This window comes from Tachysurus vachellii, chromosome 7, assembly GCF_030014155.1.
Source record: "Tachysurus vachellii isolate PV-2020 chromosome 7, HZAU_Pvac_v1, whole genome shotgun sequence".
Lineage (NCBI taxonomy): Eukaryota > Metazoa > Chordata > Actinopteri > Siluriformes > Bagridae > Tachysurus > Tachysurus vachellii.
Window position 1 is genome coordinate 4,761,350 of NC_083466.1, and position 20,226 is coordinate 4,781,575.

A 20,226-nucleotide genomic window follows, 5' to 3' on the forward strand; every position below is an offset into this window, starting at 1 on the left:
AGGTGTTTCTCTCTGTTAGTTTTGTATGGAGACAGAACAGAGGAAATTTATAGCGTATATTTGTTATTAAGAAGGAATTAAAAAATGCAGTATGGCCCAATGGATGTCATCCAGTCATCCATCTGCTCATCGGATAGTTTACATCAAATATTTTAGTGGAAAATATATACAATTGTTTTTGTCCTAGAGAAATAATGATTGATTCCCTCATGTTTACTTCACATTTCTTTAATGTGCTCACTTGTACTGAAAACTATATTAGACGTTGTTTAGTGAAAGTATGTGATCACAAACAAATGGACACAATTTAATATGTAGGTGTCTTATTTAATTTGAAATATCAACAATACTGATTTAATGTATACTCTTGACAGAAATTAAGAAATAATTAAACAATGGTCAAACGGCTAAAGCAGTTCTTTTAGCTAAGAACATCGAAATAATGAAATGACCAGCCCAGAGTCCTGATGTCAACCCGATTGAAAATCTCAAAAAAGGCAAAAAAGAAGCTCACTACAGTTTTCGCACTGTGGAAGAGACTGGATAAAGAGATTACACCAAAGCCCAACATCACACCAGAGCAGTGAGAGATACTAGTGATGTCTTAAGAAGCAAGGGCCTCTACACTTCCTGCAAATTTTTGAGAGCTGTAACCATCAAATATTTCGGTTGTAAACTTTTGTGCTACAATGATTACTGTTCTCAGATTTCAGAGGTTTTTGTTGAAGTGCCTTGGTTATTTCGTAAATCATACTAAAGGAACAGTTACATCAAATATGCCTACAAATTTTGAGCGAAGAAGATTAACAATATTTCAGAACTAGAATCTAATTTTTATAAGTATGTGTTTATAATTTTGGCCTCCACTGTACACTTCTACATTTGGCTTTTCCCGTTAGGGGTCGAATCATCTGTTTCTTCTGCGAATCATCTGTTTCCACCTAACTCTAGCCTCTGCATCCTCTACTCTCGCACCAATTACCTTCATGTCCTTTCAACACATCCATATCTCCCCTTTGTCCTTACTCTTAACCTCCTACCTGTCTCGCTGATCACTTCTGCTGTAGTTTCCCAGTAATCTGGAAGCTCTTCCTGACCACCCAAAGCCTGTCTCAGCTTCTGTCTGAATTCAACTTTCATCTTCCTTTCTATATCTACTCTCCTCTTCTTCCTGACCAACAGAGACATCTTACACATCACCGTTCGATACTGACTGGCTACACACTCTCCTACCACCACTTTGCAGTCACCAATCTCTCTCAGATTGCCTTGTCTATATAGAATGTAGTCTACCTCCATACTCCTACCTCCAATTATATATGTAACTCTATGTTCCTCTTTGTTATGGAAATAAGTGATAACTATAGTCATTTCCATCTGCTTAGCAAAGTCCACCACCATCTGTCCTTCTAGGTTCCTTTCCTTAACTCCAAACCTTCCCATCACCTCCTCATTACCTCTGTTCCCCTCACCAACATACCCGAAGTCTGCTCCAATCACTACTCTTTCCCATCTGGTAAAACTCTCCATCACCTCATCTAACTCACTCTAGAATCTCTCCTTCTCTTCTAACTCACAGCCTACTTGTGGAGCATAACCACTAACGACATTCAACATTACCTCTTCAATTTCTAACTTCAAACTGAATTCCCGCTCTGAAACTCTTTTTCACCTCTAAAACATTCCTCACAAAATCATCCTACAGGATCACTCTTACCCCATTACTCTTCCTATCCACACCATCATAAAACATTTGTTTGTATACCCCTCCAATACTACTTACTTTGCTCCGCTTCCACCTGGTCTTGTGACTGGCACAGAAATCACTAACTTGCAACCCCTATGGCTAGATTTGGTCTCCACTGTTTACATATTGGAACATGTTCTTTGTTGATGTCACCAGTGCAGGTCTTGTTCATGCAGTTGCCAGTGGATGCCTGGATGTTTTCTTTCCATTTTGTCTAAAGATTGCCACTAGATGGCATTGTTGTGATGTATAAAGTCTTTTCTATTGTTTGTATTTGACAACTTTACTTTGTCAAGACTTTCGTAATTTTGCTAATTTGAAAATACATTCAGTAAAAGGGATGGACAGAAACCTGTCAATGAAGTGGTCATTCTTGTTCCTCCAAAAGACTAAAAAGTGTAGTGTTGTGTTGAAATGTTGGTTTGGTATTTAGCATTTTGATGTTGTTTTTATGCTGTATCTTATTGACAGTGTATTATGAATTGCTCTCAGTTAAAATTTGCAGCAGTTTGAGCCTGGTTCATGCAGTTGCCTATGGAATCATGGCTATGTTTATTTCTCTTTAAAGATTTCTCTTCTACAAATTGACTTCAGATGGTATTATCAGTATGTAGGAAGGCTTAATTTTTCTCTATCTTTCTGTATTTGTGAATTTTGTGTCAAATTGAAAAGTCAATTTAGCAGACTAAAATACTTAATACCAATATCTCCTCATTCATATACAATATACTTGTTGGTAATTCAGGGTTCAAGATTTTCTTTTCACGTAGTTATATATAGTATACAGAAATTAAAACCTCGTCTACTCCTCCTTAGACTACATATAAAACAGAAATAAACAAAAAAAACCTAAGTCATTAAAAAAAAAAATAATAATAGAAAAAAGAAGCGATATGAAAGTATATTTAGTGAGTAATTGTTGGAATGACTATTTCTATAGATTCTTATATTTCATGTGTATTTAAATGAACCACATGTGGTTCAGTTTGTAAGTATTTGAGTCAGTTATGCATCTGCAAATGTGTGGAAGTGTGAACATCATTCTATTTCTCAGTTTTGCCCTACTACAACTGCCTTCGGTAAATAGTCATGATTATTGGTGAGTATTTTCACTGCCAATATGTTAATGTGTATCTAAAAAATAAATGGCAGAATAACTATTTTACTATTTTCTGTCTGTTAAATTATACTTCATAACTTCAACGTATCCTTCATGTTAGGAAGCAGATCATTTTGAAACAATTTTATTACAGCAGTATCTGCACCACCAAAAGAAAGGGATTCTAGGTGATACTAGTTTACTATGTTTGTATGAGCATTTCACTCTTTAGTTTATTTTTCATCAGTTATTTTGTCTTGTAGATGGTGACATATTAAATGCTTATTTCCCCACTGTATACACAAGATAGCATACTCTATGCTTTTGTGTATGGAAATGATGCATTTGAGGGTGTAGTGGCACACATGTCATGTCCAGCATACATTATTGTTGTAAAATTCTTTGTCATTATATAAGGATGAGGAGCCCTTCAATTCAGATTATATAGAGGTGGACCGCATCCTGGATGAATCTCATAGTGTGGACAAAGAAAATGGAGAGGTTGGTACTTTTTGGTCCAGCAAAAAAATGTTTTTGACATCTGGTATTGGCCAGAATTTGTTATGAAAGTCTTTGTCTGCATGAAGTGAAATTTCTCTTCTGCTGTTCTGTTATAGCCGGTGGTGTACTACTTAGTGAAGTGGTGCTCTCTGCCCTATGAGGATGCTACATGGGAGCTGAAAGAAGATGTAGATGAAGGGAAGGTGGAGGAGTTTAAAAGGATTCAGAGTCGCCAACCCAGAGTCAAGAGACCTGTAAGTTCTAGATTTGTTTAGTGACTGTGCTTTTTTAATTTGTTCAGCTACATTCCAGTTGAATCAGTTCGTCTATTGGTATAGTGCTCTTTACTGCAGGTTTGCAGAAATTGGAATGTAGCTTTAGAATTAGATTCCTGTTGAGCAAATCAGAGGCAATTGTGGCAAAAACTCTCTTAGATGACATGTCAAAACCCTGCGAGAAACCAGACTCAAAAAGGGAGCCCATCATCCACTGGGTGACACTGGATAGAGGGATTATGAATTATTACCCTTTCACACTGATCCTATGCTATCAATCAATACAAAGTGTGTTAAAATTGTTCAGCATTTGCATGCGTTTATGATTTACATGGGGTTTGGGGTTAGTTACAGTTCCAGAAGCTCTAAGCAACAGAGTGAATCAGGCAAGTCTGGAGGGCAAGAGAAAGAAAGAGGGACATCAAAATATTTGACAATTTCTTTGTATGCCAAAACGTTTTATGACTCCTAATTAAGACTTCAACTATGAAACAAATCTATATATCAAAATTAATTGCTGTCTGTTATTTTTATCCTAAAACTGATATTTTTCCTAAAAAACAAAATTTTTTTGTTAGTCCCGCCCACCCGCAAGTGCATGGAAGAAACTGGAACAATCACGAGAATACCTAAGTGGAAACACCCTCAGAGAGTATCAGCTAGAAGGAGTCAACTGGCTACTTTTCAACTGGTATAACAGGTACTGAATCAATCTGGATTTTATTTATTTATGATATTTATGATCACAGCTTTTACTTACATATCCATAAATCAAATGTGATTAGTCTAAAATTTCCACACTGTTTGTGAAGCATGCCAATGTCTATTGTTCTTGGACATTTTGGTGTTACAGCTAACATGCATTATGAAAACACTCATATCTTTCTTTTATAAATTAACAAAGAATCAGTCCTTAGTGCAGAGATCCTCTAACATCAGTCTTGTCCAATTTGTATTTGGGGCATTTTCTATGTATCTAAATTCTTAATTTGTTACATGTACACTTTATTTGCATACAACATTTTCCTAATTTTTTTCTCCCTGCATGAACATCTATTAGGCAGAATTGTATCCTGGCAGATGAGATGGGTCTTGGTAAAACCATCCAGTCAATAGCCCTTCTCTCTGAAGTATTTGCTACAGGAGTCCAAGGACCCTTTTTGATAATTGCCCCTCTCTCCACCATCACAAACTGGGAAAGGGAGTTTTCCACATGGACAGAAATGAACGCCATTGTCTATCATGGCAGCCTGGCCAGCAGACAAATGATTCAGCAGTATGAGATGTACTGCAAAGATGAAAAGGTTGGTTTTTGTGCATGTACACACAATGTGATCTGATGTTTGCAAAAGTAGTACATTTTCTATGGTCTTGCTTCGGTAAATGTATTATTAAATTCTAGATATTTTTAAGCAATCACCAAATGGGTATTAGTATTCTTATGACACTTGTTTTTGCTATGTTCCATACATTAAACTCAGTAAACACAGGATTAAATTATTGTGAATTAATTGTAACTATATTTTGTTCAATATAATGAGAATATAATTTAGAAATTGGCAAGGGTGGAAAAAAGCACTGAAATTTTTTTTTACTTTTACTTAAAATGTTAAAATAAAAGCATCCAGGCAAAATGTGCTCAAGTGAAAGTTTATACTTTCAAACATACTTTATTAAAAATTAATTTCAGCTGATTAAGTTAGTCATGTTTTAGGTGAAAATCTAAAACTGTTAGGTGACTTCAGTTTCAGTAAGTAAGTATAGTAAGTAACTAATTTCCACTACATGGAATTGGTTACTATTAACTACATTTAAGATGTCTAGCTTTACTAATTGTATATTTAATTGTAGAGATCTAGCCTTGCTTGTCAATTTCATATGTAATTGTGTAAGTATAGATTACTTTATGCATGATTAATTACCATGTTTAATATTCTTTGGATTTGTTGACAATGTATCTGCTTTTCATATTACCTTTTATTTAAACCCAGACCAGAGAATAGGTCTTTTTATTATGAGCAGGAGTATATACCTCAAATTATGAACAGTGCTCTAATGCCTTTTTATCTGTGTATCTCTTGTATTATGGAATTCAGTGACATGTCGAAATGTTTGTTTAAATGGTTGCTCATCTTGCTTGAATGTCAATCAATTGGTTATATTTTTTCCTGACTTAAGGGACACCTCATTCCAGGAGCTTATAAATTTGATGCTCTGATCACAACCTTTGAGATGATTCTGTCTGACTGCCCAGAACTAAGGGAGATCTATTGGCGTTGTGTGATCATTGATGAAGCACATCGCCTGAAGAACAGGAACTGCAAACTGCTTGACAGCCTCAAGATGCTGAATTTGGTGAGTGAGAAGACATAGAAAATGGTGCATTATTAACTAATGCTTTGTGATGTGCTTGTTGCTTGCACTCAAGCTTATTTGTCAAACAAGGAATGACAGATGGTTTATAACCACCAAGCCATTAAGGTTTTCACATATTTTCTAAGTGTATTTTGTTTTTACTTGTGTTAGGTCAATTTAGCAGCCAATAATGCACCACCCACCTGACTCAGTTACTTTTGGAATCACCAGTGAATGAACATAACCTAATAAATTTTTCTAATGAGCTAAAATCTAATCGAAAACTTATCACTTTGTTTGAATCATGTTCCCAAATATTTTGGTTTACATTCAGTTAAATGGTTTCCTATTTTAGATATAGGAAAATGACATGACATAATTTTATCTGCTTTTATGGGGCATTATTGTATAAAAGCAAAGCTAGTAAAAGGGGTCAGTTTGTTGAAATGTTCTTCTAAGCAAGAAGAAACTAATCTAAGCGAGTATTAGAGCTAATGCCTTTTTGCCCTTGACACTGAGTTGCATTCAAGTAATTCATCTGAGACCTCAGAAATAAAAATGTGTGGATCTCTAGTTGCTTCTTAGGAATAATTTCCACTGATGGTACCCCAAGCGTCTATACAGACATTTGTATGCAAGAGGGTTAGGGTTGGAATCTTAGGACCACAGAGACACACTGTTTACAACAAAATCTGACCTGAAAGGTTCCTCTTTGAACCCCAAGACAATAACAAACTGGTAAAGGAGTTTGAGGCTTCAGTTAGTAAAGTATGTGCCACCATTATTAGATTCTAACATTGACATGGTCTGAAAGGCTGTTGTCCAATTAAGCAAAAATCACAATACAAAAAATGGAAGAAGTTTGCAGGTGATCACCAGCCTATTGGAGCAGTTTTCTCATCCCAAAGGAAATTTGTGAACTGAATTGAAAGTGTTTTTGAGCAAAGAAGCTTCCAACCCTGACTGTGTTAACCATTCTGTGAGAGAAACAGCAAAAATTACATATAAAAAAAAAAAAAAAATTACATTATATAACTTTTGTGAGAAATCTCCCTAAGATTTGATTTTGAAGTTCTAACAATTAATTGTCCTAAATAAAACATGGTGTATTTAAACTTGTGAAGTTGTGAAAATATTTAATTTGATTGTTTTTGCCCAATGTTAACTTCTGTCCTGAAGTGTAACTAGCATCTGTACGGTAAAACTATTCATTATGTGAAAAACCAAGACATCAAAATATAATGAGAGAACCTCTTTATTAGAAACAAAAATAATGAGTGCATGCTTTTGTAACCTCTGGACGATTGCAGTGTGTTGCTCTACCTTGCCAGCTCTTTAAAGAAACAGATTCTATTTAAACTTCTTTCTGGTCCATGTAAGAGATAATCAGCAGCCTGTTTAAATATAGTTCTGCCAATTAAACCCATAAATCTTTATAGATATTCTCATTTGAATTATAAAGTTCAGCTATTTTTTATTTTCAGTACAGTGAGATTTACCTCGTCACCACTCAAAACAAACCATGGATATTGCTTTACACTTGTTGTGGCTTGTTTGTCTAATTTTGGTTAAGTATTCAGCACTGGCGTCTAACACCTGAGGCCTATTTTTGAGCCTTTTTTTTTTTTTTAAGACATGCTTAATTTAAAATGATTTTTTTTTCTCAAAAACTACAAAGTTTATTTGGTACCAAAATAAAGGTAAAATGTGATTCTGCTGCAGAAGTGTTAAAATAAGTATATCTGTTATCAGATCAGAGTTAGAGAAGATTCCTTCTGACAATTTTTACAGTATATCTCTTTGGATTCATGTAGTGAATGCCTAAAAACTCAATGAATGAGACGTTGAATGTTGACTCCTGAATGTTGCCGTTGACATGAACGCACTCTGAGATAGACTTTGAGTATCAGGTATCGCTGTTAGCATAGGTATGCTACCAATTATATTGTGCCAAAAAGGTGATGTATAGACCTGATCATATTTATTATGAACTAATTGTAAATAGTTGTCATATGCCAACAGCCAACATGCAAATGTACATTTTATGTTGCCACATTAGGTGCATTACCTGAGACCAATCTCTCTTCAGTTTTCTTTTATTTGTGTAGTGTTTTTGCATTTAAACTCTGCCAAAACCCACCTTTACAGAAATCTCTGAAACAACAGTGTCAAGGTTAAAAACACCCTGGGAGTCTAGACACAAAATGACACCCATTCTCTTGCAAAAAAACTGTACTGTCTACTGTCATTCAACTTGAATTTATTCGGTACTCACCATGCTTTCTATTTCAAGTTGATTATTGTTCATAGGATAATGTACTGTCAGTCAGTAATCAATCACTTACTTTCTGATTACAGGAGCATAAAGTGCTGTTAACAGGCACGCCCTTGCAGAATACTGTGGAAGAGTTGTTCAGTCTGTTGCACTTTTTAGAACCTGCCCAGTTCCCTTCAGAGACAGAGTTCCTGCGTGAATTTGGCAATCTCAAAACAGAGGAGCAGGTATACTAACATATGTGCACACACATGCATATTATACATACTTTAAAAAGATCCTAAACAGATATCACTGCATATGTTTTTCATCACATTAGGTACAGAAATTGCAGGCTATTCTGAAACCCATGATGCTACGCAGATTGAAAGAGGATGTGGAAAAGAACTTGGCACCAAAGCAGGAGACCATTATTGAGGTACGAGTTCTAGTAGATTACACACCGTGCTTATTATTTGAATCCATAAAATGTCAGTTACTGAATGTCAACGCAGTAACTAGGAGGTTTACAGCACACTATCCAGTCTTAGTTATAATTCAAGCTCAAAACTTTTAAAATATTCTGACCAGTATCCGAAAATATCCTAACTTAAGTAACCTTAGTGACTTCTTCCATCAGTGTAGAAATGGATGTTGTGTCGTGATTATATAAATATAAATGTTACACAAAGTTTAGACACAGTGCTGTATTATCACTACATTGGTGTCACTGTTGCACTGTACTTGTAAAAGGATAGAGTTAATTATTGAAATACCAAATACAAAGTTATTTTTCCTTTAGGTGGAGTTGACTGACGTGCAGAAGAAGTACTACCGTGCTATTCTAGAGCGGAACTTCAGCTTCTTGAGCATGGGAGCTAATCATAACAGCAATGTCCCTAATCTTCTTAACACAATGATGGAGCTCCGCAAATGCTGCAACCACCCTTATTTAATCACAGGTCAGTATCCTAATTCCTGTTTATTTCTAGGTAATTTATGCATCTTGTATCTGGCTAGTATACTGATAATTGTTTCAAAACAATTTTTATTGAATTGTAGTCATGACCAATGCTCACTTATTAGCTAATTCACCCCATCACACAGAATGGTGAGTGAGGACTAAAATGCTTTCATACAAGAGACACAGGAAGTGAAACCTTTCAGCTTTTCAAACTACTGCTCCTGCTGTGTGATATAGTGCTATAGTAGCTATGGAGGATGTTATGCACAGTTCTACACATTTAAACTCCCAGTTGGGGTTAAAATAGTGCCGTCCTTCCCATCAGGGGCCAGTTATGCTTTCTTAGACTCTTGGTCACAGATGGCTATTGGCAGCCATGGGATTCATACTTACATTTACATTTACATCATTTGGCAGACGCCCTTATCCAGAGCGACGTACATAAGTGCTTAAATCTCTAACATTGGATACATTAATGCTGGCTCACTAAGTTACATACTTAAGATACCATGAGTTTAAAACATTTGTTCAAAGCTACAATGAAAAAGTGTCAAAGGGTGTGTTTTTTTTTTTTTTTTTTTTTTTTTTTTTAAATGCAAAAGACTTGTGCTCTACCAATAATAGAGCAAATTCTTTCCTGTTGTATCTTTCAGAAAACCCTCTCGATAATGTGTTTAACCACATGCAGGTGATTTTTAGTCAACAGGAAGATTGCTGCATTGTGCATTTGTAAAATGGCTCATAACATTTGATCACTTCCTGTTTTGATCCTTGTTATGAGTTGTTTATGCACCTAATCTTTGGATCTTTAAAACTTTGCACTTATGTGCAGACAATGTGCAGTGTATCTTAATGCATTGGAAGGAGTTTTGATCAAATGTGGCTTGGTGAAATGGATGCATGTAAATATTTCTCACCTGAAGTCGTTTGATCAAATGCAGCACATTTGATGTTAGTAAACCCTAAGTTACTGGACATAAGTACCCTATTGTTTCACTTTTTAATGCTTTATGTGTATCTGTTTAGGTGCTGAAGAGAAAATAGTGGCTGAACTTAGAGAGGTGTATGATTCCTCAGCTCCAGACTTCCACCTTCAGGCCTTGGTGCGCTCAGCAGGGAAACTGGTACTTCTGGACAAGTTGCTGCCTCGTCTCAAGGCTGGTGGTCACAAAGTACTTATCTTCTCCCAGATGGTGCGCTGTCTTGACATTCTAGAGGATTATCTAATCCACAAGAGGTATTAATTAATAATAATAATAATATTAATAATAAAGAAAACAGTTAAACTAAAAGGCCCAATTTGCTGTATGGTTCTGTTAGAGCAATCTTACACTTTATATAACCTGAAACGGTTAACTGTATAGATCATGTTTCATATTGTTAAGATATGTATACTTTTCTGTCAAGAAAGCACAAGAGTTCAGAAAGTGAAGCTTATAAAGCAAATGAAAACAAATGATCCATACTTTCAGCAAGGAATGTACATTAGTTGCAACTTTTGCTCTCACATGTTTTTTTTTTCTTCAGTTTCACTATAAAATATACAGCAATACATTAATGATAATAATAATTTTTAACAAATGTTACATGATAATGTTTTACATAAATCGATATATATCAAAAGGGTTATGTATGCAAAATACAAAAGATACTATACTGTCAGAAGAGAGAATCATTTGAAACAACTCTGTGGCCAGAAAGAGAACGTTCAGACTTTTGGGAAGATTTTGCAGTAGGATTTGGAATGTGGCTTTGGGGATCTGCTCATTCAGCCACAAGATCTTTACTGAACTTAGGTACTGATGTTGAGTGAGAAGGCCTGGGGCAGAGTCAGCATTTCGAATGATCATAAAGGTGTTTACTGGGGCTAAGTTTAGATCTTTTGTTTATTTTCTTGGATTGGTTACAAGATGTCAATCACAACTATTTACTTAATTTTAACAGATATCTCTATGAACGCATTGATGGTCGAGTAAGAGGAAACCTTCGTCAGGCAGCCATTGATCGCTTCAGTAAGTTAGACTCAGACCGGTTTGTCTTTCTGCTGTGTACCCGTGCTGGAGGACTGGGTATTAATCTGACTGCTGCTGACACTTGTGTCATATTCGATTCTGACTGGAACCCACAGAATGACCTTCAGGTGAGATTTTTCACAGCTTCCACTTAATATAATTAATGTATTTAATAATAATAAATATAATTATAATAGTTATGTTTCCTTTTATGGTTTAACAGTTAATGTTTTTGTCCATTCTGCTTGCAGTTTGATTTTCTGGGTCTCTGAGCACAAGTTTTTAATTTTAATAGAGGCATTAATAGAGCATATATTCAGGTTTTTTTGTGGCTTGTCTAAATGTGCTCTCTAACTTTTTCAGATATTATCAGACAATTTTTTTTGAAGTTTCTAATATTTATTTGTAAAATAATTGAAAGAAAAAAGAGAGCATATTTGGGTTTCTCTTGCAACCCCATTTGTAAACAAGGTGACGGCACATTGGGTCAAGACCCATTGTTTGGGAACCCCTACATTACTGTATTTATTAATGCTACTGAGTCTTTTTAATTTGTATATAAAAATAATTAATTACAGTTTGCAAAGTCTGTTCCCGATTCTAGTGGAATGTCTTCTCAGATGAGTAAAGTAGTATTATAGTAATGGAGGGGGAGTAATTCTCGAATGGAATGTTCAAGAAGTACAGGAATAGGTGTGATTGTCAAATGTCCAAGAAATTAGCCTGTATTGGCCAGAAATTAGAAGGCAATATACAAATTTCTTATCTTAATGAGAGCGCTTTCTGTTAGCATGCAAAAAAAAAAAAATCCAGATACATCATTTAATTACAGAATTAAACACTTGTATAATTGAGTCATTCCTGAACACTGTGGCTCGCACCAAATATTTTTAATAAAAACTGGTGTGGAGTTGCGTTTGGTTTGAAATTTTAGCTTAACGTTGTTAGCCGAGGTGTATGTAAAAACTTGGCCTCAGCATTAAAAGCTAAAATGCCTTCAAACGATTGGAATGTGTTCTATTCCTGAATATCATTACCTTACAACTTCAAAGCCATTTTAAATGTTATTTTTATTTGTTAGATTTATTTTGGAAGACTGATCACTAAGTCTATCTCTGGTGGTTCTGTTCTCAGGCTCAGGCACGTTGCCATCGTATTGGCCAGTCCAAGGCGGTAAAGGTATATCGTCTCATCACCAGAAACTCCTATGAGAGGGAGATGCTGGACAAGGCTAGTTTGAAGTTGGGACTGGATAGGGCTGTGCTTCAAAGCATGAGTAGCAATAAAGACAATAATGTCAATGGGGTAAGTGATATATTTTGTATGTATTGTATATTTTCTATGTTTTATGGGTCACATCAAAACATGTATCAAAAATAATTATTGATTTATTTTTTATTTTTTAAAAGGTTCAACAGTTCACCAAGAAAGAAATTGAAGATTTGCTAAGAAAAGGAGCTTATGCTGCTATTATGGATGAGAATGATGAGGGCAGTCGTTTCTGTGAAGAAGACATTGACCAGATCCTTCAGAGGAGAGCCACAACTATCACTATTGAGAGTGAGGGCAAGGGATCCACCTTCTCTAAGGCCAGCTTTGTGGCATCTGAAAATAGGACAGACATTGCTCTTGATGACCCAGAATTTTGGCAGAAGTGGGCTCAGAAAGCAGACATTGACTTGGATACCATAAATAGGAAGGTATGAATTTGTTTATTGTTAAATATCGTTTTCCTTTTATGGGAACATGAATTGGTGAATATTTTTTTTTTATTTTTTTTTTTTTCTCTCTCTCTCTCTCTCTCTCTTAAGCTGATAGATAGATATACAGGCAGACAGACATGCTGATGTTGATAAACACAGTATATACTGTGTACATCAACATGTCTGGCTGCCTGCCTGTCCATTTATCCATTGTCTTCTCTGGAATTATTTGAAATACAAGGCCAATAATTTTTATTCTTATACATTTAAAACATTTGGGTTTGCGATCAAAAGATGACTGAGATGATAGATTGGAGTTTCAATTTTCTTTTCCTCTTGCTTGCCCCTATATGTATTGAACAACTTGCAAGATTGCAGCCTTTGATTGAACCCACCATTTTTTAAGTGATCAAATAATCGATCATGTGTCTAATTGGTGTTTCCTGTTGGGTAGCTGTGCCCTTTTAGATTGTTTGTTTAAACACATGATAGGGTTCAAACCAAGAATTGAACCATTCAGAGCTGTGTTCCACAGTCTTTGTTAAGAATCACCCCAAAACACGTACTGACCTCAACCACAGTCTCTACAGGGGAGAGGTGAAGTTATCACAATCCAATAAATGAGACATCTTTTGATCTCGAACACGAATGTCTTCATTGCAAAAAAAACAAAGAATTTGGCCTGCTATTCTAATACCTTTGGAGAGGCCATGACCCTCATATATTGGCCATTCACAACTTTTTCCACAAAGTTGGAGGCAGATGAATAACGTTGTACTCTGTAGCATTTAAGGATTTCCCTTCACTGGGATTATGGGGTCTAGCCTAAATCTATTTTGTCCTTGCCATAATATTGCATGGCATGCCTCTTGCCAAACACCAGTCTCATTAATGCTCTTGTACTTGAATTTGCACAAATCTACAAACATTCTAAGATCTAGTGCAAAACCTTAAAAGAATAGTGGATTTTGGCAGCAAACAGAGGGCCAACTCCATATTAATGACATGCCTTTGGAAAAGGATGTTCAGCAAGCACATATGGGTATCATGATCAATGTGCTATCTAATATGTAAGAATTAAGTCAGTAAGAATTAGTTCAGTACATCTAACTTTCTATGCCTTATCTCCTACTTACATCCTATTTCTTCATTCCTTTATGTCTCATTGTTTATAGAATACCCTTGTGATTGATACTCCACGTGTACGAAAGCAGACACGTCAGTACTCTACTCTTCGTGGGGAAAGTGGTGAGCTTTCAGACTTGGACAGTGATGATGAGTATCCACCCCAAAATTCTCGGCAGGCTCGAGCCTCACGGCGTGCTGAACGTCACTCGGGTGGTGGGTATGGCCGAACTGACTGCTTCAGAGTGGAGAAACACCTCCTGATTTACGGGTACCAGCGTTTTTTGTTGTTGTTGAAAATGCACCCTAATGTTTCTAAAGCGCTATAGCAGGTATAGGTGAATTTAGTGTTGTTTTGATCCTCTAATAATTTTTTGCATCTGCGACCATGTTTATGGTAGGTTTCAGTAACTTTCACCTTTTTTGTGAAAGCTATTGTACATAATACTTGACATTAGGGCTGGGCGATATGGCCGAAAACTGTATCACGTGTTCAGTTTACTATATCAGTGTTTCATATTGGTCGATATCGATAATTATTGAACTTTTTTTATGGCCCATTTAAAATAAGGAACAGGAGAAAAATATATTACAATTAAACATTTTTACTTTAAACTTAACCTTCCTGTTATCGTAATCCCTTCAGTTATTAAGACAAAAATGTCAACCAGGAAAACTCAAATAATTAAAATGTAAACATAAGTCTAAAGTCACAATGAACACTTAACATTTCTCTCTTAACATTTAAGGTGCAAAATGAAAGAAAATGTAAGAAATGCTTAATAAAGTGTAATAAAATAGTGCAAAGCGTTAAATATAAACATAGAGAAACCTAAGCATTTAGTGCAAGTTTAGTGCTAGGAAGTTCACTAGCTGTTCACCTTCTGGTGAATAAAGTGTTTTGTAAACATAAATAAAACTGAGGTAGACTGAGATACATCTGTAATATAAAAAACAAACCTGATACAGTACAGTAACATTGTTTGAAATATAAAACCTGCAGAAATATGAAAAAGTAACTCGTTATTCTTACTCTAATCATACTTGAAGTTGAACTATTAAAGTATATTTTCGTAGACTTATAATTAGGGCTGTAGCTTTTGAATACATTAGTAATCGAGTATTCTACCAAAAATCTCCTCGATTAATCGAGTAATCTGATAAAAATGTATTTTTGCTTAATTTTTGCTTAAAAAGAGCAATATTAAATATACAAGAGAACATAAATCGGGTCTCTTAAAATGAACAACTAATTGGTTTCCTTTTTTAGAAAAATTAACTTTTTTAAATGCATTTTATATGCAATGCATACAACAATATTTTCTATCAAAAATAAACATTGAGATATTACCCATTGTTTCTCTGTCTACTTGTACTGTGAACAATGACAAAAAGTTGACTGAGAAGAATTAAGTACATTTAAGTGTCATACATTCTGGGTTTTAAATGAACCCTTTTCTGAGATGCAAAAACAAAAAAATTATTTTCAAATTACTTTTTTAAAGTATCAAAACTAAGGCATTAAAATAAATAGTAATAATAATACAAATACTGCCTTTAAGTCATGCAACTTAGCTTTCAGAACTAAAAGATTCTAAATCTACAGCTCAGGCATAACAAACCTTTACTGTCTAATTTGGAATGCTTTGTGGTATTTAAGAGGCAAAAAACATGGACAGGAACTTGGACCTAGAGTCCATGCATGGTTTCACACGGAGTGCTTTAAGCATATATAAATCAGAATATAAAAGTCTCTCTCTCTCTCTCTCTCTCTCTCTCTCTCTCTCTCTCTCTCTCTCTCTCTCTCTCTCAAAGTGTGTGCTTTAAAAGTCTTTAAAGGAGCATGTGATTGCAACAAAGAAAGATAAGCATATCAACACGCTCAGAACTGAGGCTTGCCTCAAAATCAAAAGACTGCTAACTTCACGTGACGTGAGCTTTAAAATCAATTAAAAGAGGCTTCGAGGCAGAGGGATTTGCCTCGAATAATTTTTGTAATAGAGTTACTCGAGGAATCGTTTCAGCCCTAGTTATAATATCCAAAAAACTGCCGTACTGGCAAGCTGACTTTTCCTCTTTTATTTACAATTGTCTCGCTCGCTGTGGATCATTTTCTGCTCATCAGTCGCCGAAGATTCCTGAAGAGGAATCCAGCACCAGCACGAGACAACGATATGGTGCAACCAATCATGATACTGTTACATGTTTGGCTATTAGTGTCACTCCCCAAGTTGCTAGGTTACCAGAAAGTGAGTGCCTTTGTTAATGCAACCAAACTTGCTTCGCAACCTGTTTTCTTCCGACGAATAATGAAAAATATAGAACGTTTTATCAAGGACATTTTGTATCGCTATCGATGACGTGTCTTATCACGATACATATCGGTATCGTTTTATCGCCCAGCCCTACTTGACATGTAATACAGCTAACCACTAGAAATAAACATAGTCAGGAATTAGGGTGGTCTTAGTTATAGTACTATTTTTGTCTTAGTACTATTTATTTCTGGGTTTTTTTTTTTTTTTTTTTTTTGGAATGTTCAGCCTTTTTTCTCCTTTGTGTCCAGCTGGGGACGGTGGCATGATATCCTTTCCCATGCTAGATGTAAGCGTCGTCTTGGAGAAAAGGATGTGGAGACCATCTGCAGGGTCATCCTGGTCTTCTGTCTGCTGCATTACCGTGGAGATGAAAATATCAAAAGCTTCATATGGGAGCTCATCACTCCACCAGAGAATGGCCAGGAACCACACACACTTCTTAACCACTCTGGTATGAGTTGAAAACACCACACAGCCATGAAAAGTCATGATGTATTAAAACATTTACTTTTTGGTGCACCTTGCTGGAATTGCAAGAGGTAGGCATGGGTTACATGAAAACCACTAAAAATAAATTTTAAAGATAATAGTCATCAGACCTGGGAGTTCTGCTTTTTATCAGGAGCGTATACTGAAAGGAGAAGTAGTTGTTTTAGGTATGTACAGGCTTGAAATCTATTCATATTAAACTAAATCTTGCATTTTTTGTGGGTTTCAGGGACACAGTGTTAAATTGCATTTGTCTTTCCTGATTGTGTCAAAATAAGTGTTGCATTCCTGCTGTAGGATTGGTAATGGATTGATATTAATGCTAAAGAAAAGAAAAGAGTTTACCAGTCCTAGCTTTAGATCAAATGTGCTTTCTATGCATTCAGTATAATCTGATTTTGTTATCCAGGTTGCTAAAACAAACCTAGTGTTTCCACATTTTTGTTTAGTTTAGAAAACAGACAGTTTTGATATTGCGGAATCAGAGTAAGGACTAGGGTTGAGTGAGGATCCTAGAGTGAGGATTGCGGCTAGCTGACAATTGGTTTAGCCTGCTTTAAAAAGAAAAAAAAACTATGCTTGCTTAAGATCCTAATATTACCTCTAATGCTGGCACCTTGGCTTGTGGTATGCACCTAACTAGCACTCTTAGAGCTCCTAAATTAGCATTGCTGTAGCCCCTTGCTAATTTTACATGCTGTAAGGTAGTGTCCTATAATCGGCTATTTCAAGTTTTTTTTTTCCTTCACTGAGGAAGTGAAACTGTTAGACATGTGATGCAGTAGTTTCATATGTAGTGAAAAGTGTTCCTGTTCTTAAGTCTCAAAGTGTTAGCTTTGCAGTTATGCCACAGAGTTCTCACCAATTTGCCCCTATGTGATGGCTTTAATGCCGAGTAGGGGATTCCCATCTAAAACATCCAGAATTTTTTCTACAAAAACTGTATTGCTCTTACTCTCACTAACCATATCAGTGGTTTAGATGTGCACCTCTGATGTGCTTTTTTTCCTGACAGAGCAAATAAAGCTATTAATTATGATAGAGATTGAATATCCTGCACTCAACACATTTGAATAAGCTGAATGTTGCCATAATGTAATGATTGTTAACCACACATTTAAGTCTTGCTAATATCATTTTAGAAAGATCTGACATGGATAGCCCCTGTTTTTACAAATTTACTTTTTTATGACTTTTTTTGAAGATTGCATCTGCTTGCTATCTATTGCTAAGTTATTGATGAAAAAACAAAATAACTGTATAGTTAAACATTGTTATTAACTGCATTTAACTGTGGCTCTCCATAGCTCCTGCACAGGCAAAGTGAAATACTGTAGGATTTCCTATAAATCCTGACACTTCACATGATGAAATTTAGATGATCTTGTTTGCACAGGACTAGCTCATACCAGTTGATATGTGTGTGTGATGCATATTTTCATGTAGCACTTATGAGAACGGATGTTTTTTGAGATTTGCCTCCTAGGGACAGGCATTCCAGTTCACAAGATGCATGCTTGTCACTTTGTCCCGAAAATATGGATACTGTTTGGTTTGGATGATTGTCTTGTGTGCACCCCCACCAGGGTGAGGACCACTTGAGACACTTCCTTACACATTAGACGTGTAAATTGGCCGTAGAACACACATTTCTCTTGGGATAATTTCTAAGTAGAATTTCTAACCTGTTCACAAAGGGGTCCTTACTAAGGTTCAAAAGCACAATGCTATGACTGGGCACTGCACAAAGGGCCTTGACATAGACTATATTGTGAGATATGCCACTCAAGATCTTAAAAGGTCAGCATCATACCCAGGTAGCGTGAGTGTGCCAGTCACTACCAGTCTGGAGGAAACAACTCACCCTCAGTCTGACTGGAATAGGTGATTAAAAAAATGAACCACTCATGGTGGTTAGAAAGGCAACGGAAATGCACATATTATGGATCAGTACATTTAATTTACTTTGACAGCTCCATATCTGATACAAAGATGCAGATCCATCTGAGTCGAGTCAGCATATCCAGGGTGGTGAACCATTTTGGCCATAAAACACAAAATAATTACTTAAGGTCTTATTTATTATTTGATAATTAAAATAATAGCATATTGTTAGATTCTAAATTTTAGTTTATATATTATCTGAATGAAATTCCAATCAGCTTAGACACTGTTCCTCCGTGGTATCCATTGCAGGCTGGCAGGAAGAAAGACGCAACACACCATGTACTTCTTTCTTTGATTATTGTCTGCAAAGGAAATAGTGTAGACAGCTGCATCCTGTAAGTCATGTAAATGAAAAAGAGAAGTATAGGAGATAGGGGTGAGAGAGACAGAGACGGGGTGAATGCATTTGATACTTATACACATGTTTACTATGCATATTCCATTTTATATATATATATCTATCTCTATTATAATATATAATAAACTATGAGAACTACATTTTGTGGGCTTACCTATGACAAAATTATTGGTAAAAGTAACATTTCTATTACATACTTTTCATTGAAGGAAACCTTCAAATTTTGTTCTAGGTGTTCCATGCAGGGCTCTCTTACTTAAATTTATTGATGTCACAGTTGAGGATTCAGGGCTTGGCACACGGGCCCATCAGCAACAACTTGTTGGTGCTAGTATTGGACCTGACAACTTCCTGATTGGCAGCCAAGAACCTTAATCACTTAATTACCTCATATTTATTTACCAGTGAAAGAGGAAGTTTTTGTTTTGCCACTTTTAAAAGTAAAAACAGCAAATCAGAAATGTGCTTTTTCTTTATAAAAATATTTAAGGGGTTACAATTCTTACCTCTCGCAGGTCTCACACACTAATTTTCCCTCTCACAGGTCTGTCCATCCCAGTGCCTCGTGGAAGAAAAGGGAAAAGAGTTAAGGCTCAGAGCTCTTTTGATGTGCAAAAGGCAGATTGGATCCGGAAGTATAATCCAGATACCCTTTTGTTGGATGACAGCTATCGGAAGCACCTCAAACACCAGTGTAACAAGTATCTAGTCTTTGTTTAATGTCGATCCTTTTCAAGATGACCTTTAACCCTGCAAACTCACTTATAGATAATGATTCTTGTTCTCAGGGTATTGTTGCGTGTACGTATGCTGTACTACCTGAAACAGGAAGTTATTGGCGAACATGTGACTTCTATACTTGATGGTGCTGACAGCAGGTCTGAGACAGCAGTACTGTATTTTAGATTTTTTTTCAAACATTTATTCAGAGGGCTTGCACACACTGACATGATGCTTTATTCAGGGATATTGACATTTGGCTGCCTGAGATGGAACAGCAGGATTTTCCATCAGGCTGGTGGGATACAGAGGCTGATCGATGTTTGCTTATTGGTGTATTCAAACATGGTGAGCAGTTG

At 35.9% G+C, this 20,226-nt stretch overlaps 1 protein-coding gene across 2 annotated transcripts in view; it reads left to right on the top strand.

Moving 5' to 3' along the window:
* Positions 1 to 20,226, top strand: part of chd8 (chromodomain helicase DNA binding protein 8) — a 77,661-nt gene that overhangs the window by 23,819 nt on the left and 33,616 nt on the right. For both annotated transcript variants that reach the window (XM_060873932.1, XM_060873933.1), the window contains 17 exons: positions 3,264 to 3,347; positions 3,464 to 3,601; positions 4,201 to 4,322; positions 4,683 to 4,926; positions 5,801 to 5,977; positions 8,336 to 8,479; positions 8,572 to 8,670; positions 9,034 to 9,193; positions 10,222 to 10,432; positions 11,140 to 11,335; positions 12,342 to 12,512; positions 12,617 to 12,907; positions 14,086 to 14,306; positions 16,602 to 16,804; positions 19,692 to 19,848; positions 19,936 to 20,025; positions 20,112 to 20,215. In XM_060873932.1, the coding sequence (XP_060729915.1) occupies positions 3,264 to 3,347; positions 3,464 to 3,601; positions 4,201 to 4,322; positions 4,683 to 4,926; positions 5,801 to 5,977; positions 8,336 to 8,479; positions 8,572 to 8,670; positions 9,034 to 9,193; positions 10,222 to 10,432; positions 11,140 to 11,335; positions 12,342 to 12,512; positions 12,617 to 12,907; positions 14,086 to 14,306; positions 16,602 to 16,804; positions 19,692 to 19,848; positions 19,936 to 20,025; positions 20,112 to 20,215 (2,812 nt within the window). The remainder of the gene's footprint in view (positions 1 to 3,263; positions 3,348 to 3,463; positions 3,602 to 4,200; positions 4,323 to 4,682; positions 4,927 to 5,800; positions 5,978 to 8,335; positions 8,480 to 8,571; positions 8,671 to 9,033; positions 9,194 to 10,221; positions 10,433 to 11,139; positions 11,336 to 12,341; positions 12,513 to 12,616; positions 12,908 to 14,085; positions 14,307 to 16,601; positions 16,805 to 19,691; positions 19,849 to 19,935; positions 20,026 to 20,111; positions 20,216 to 20,226) is intronic.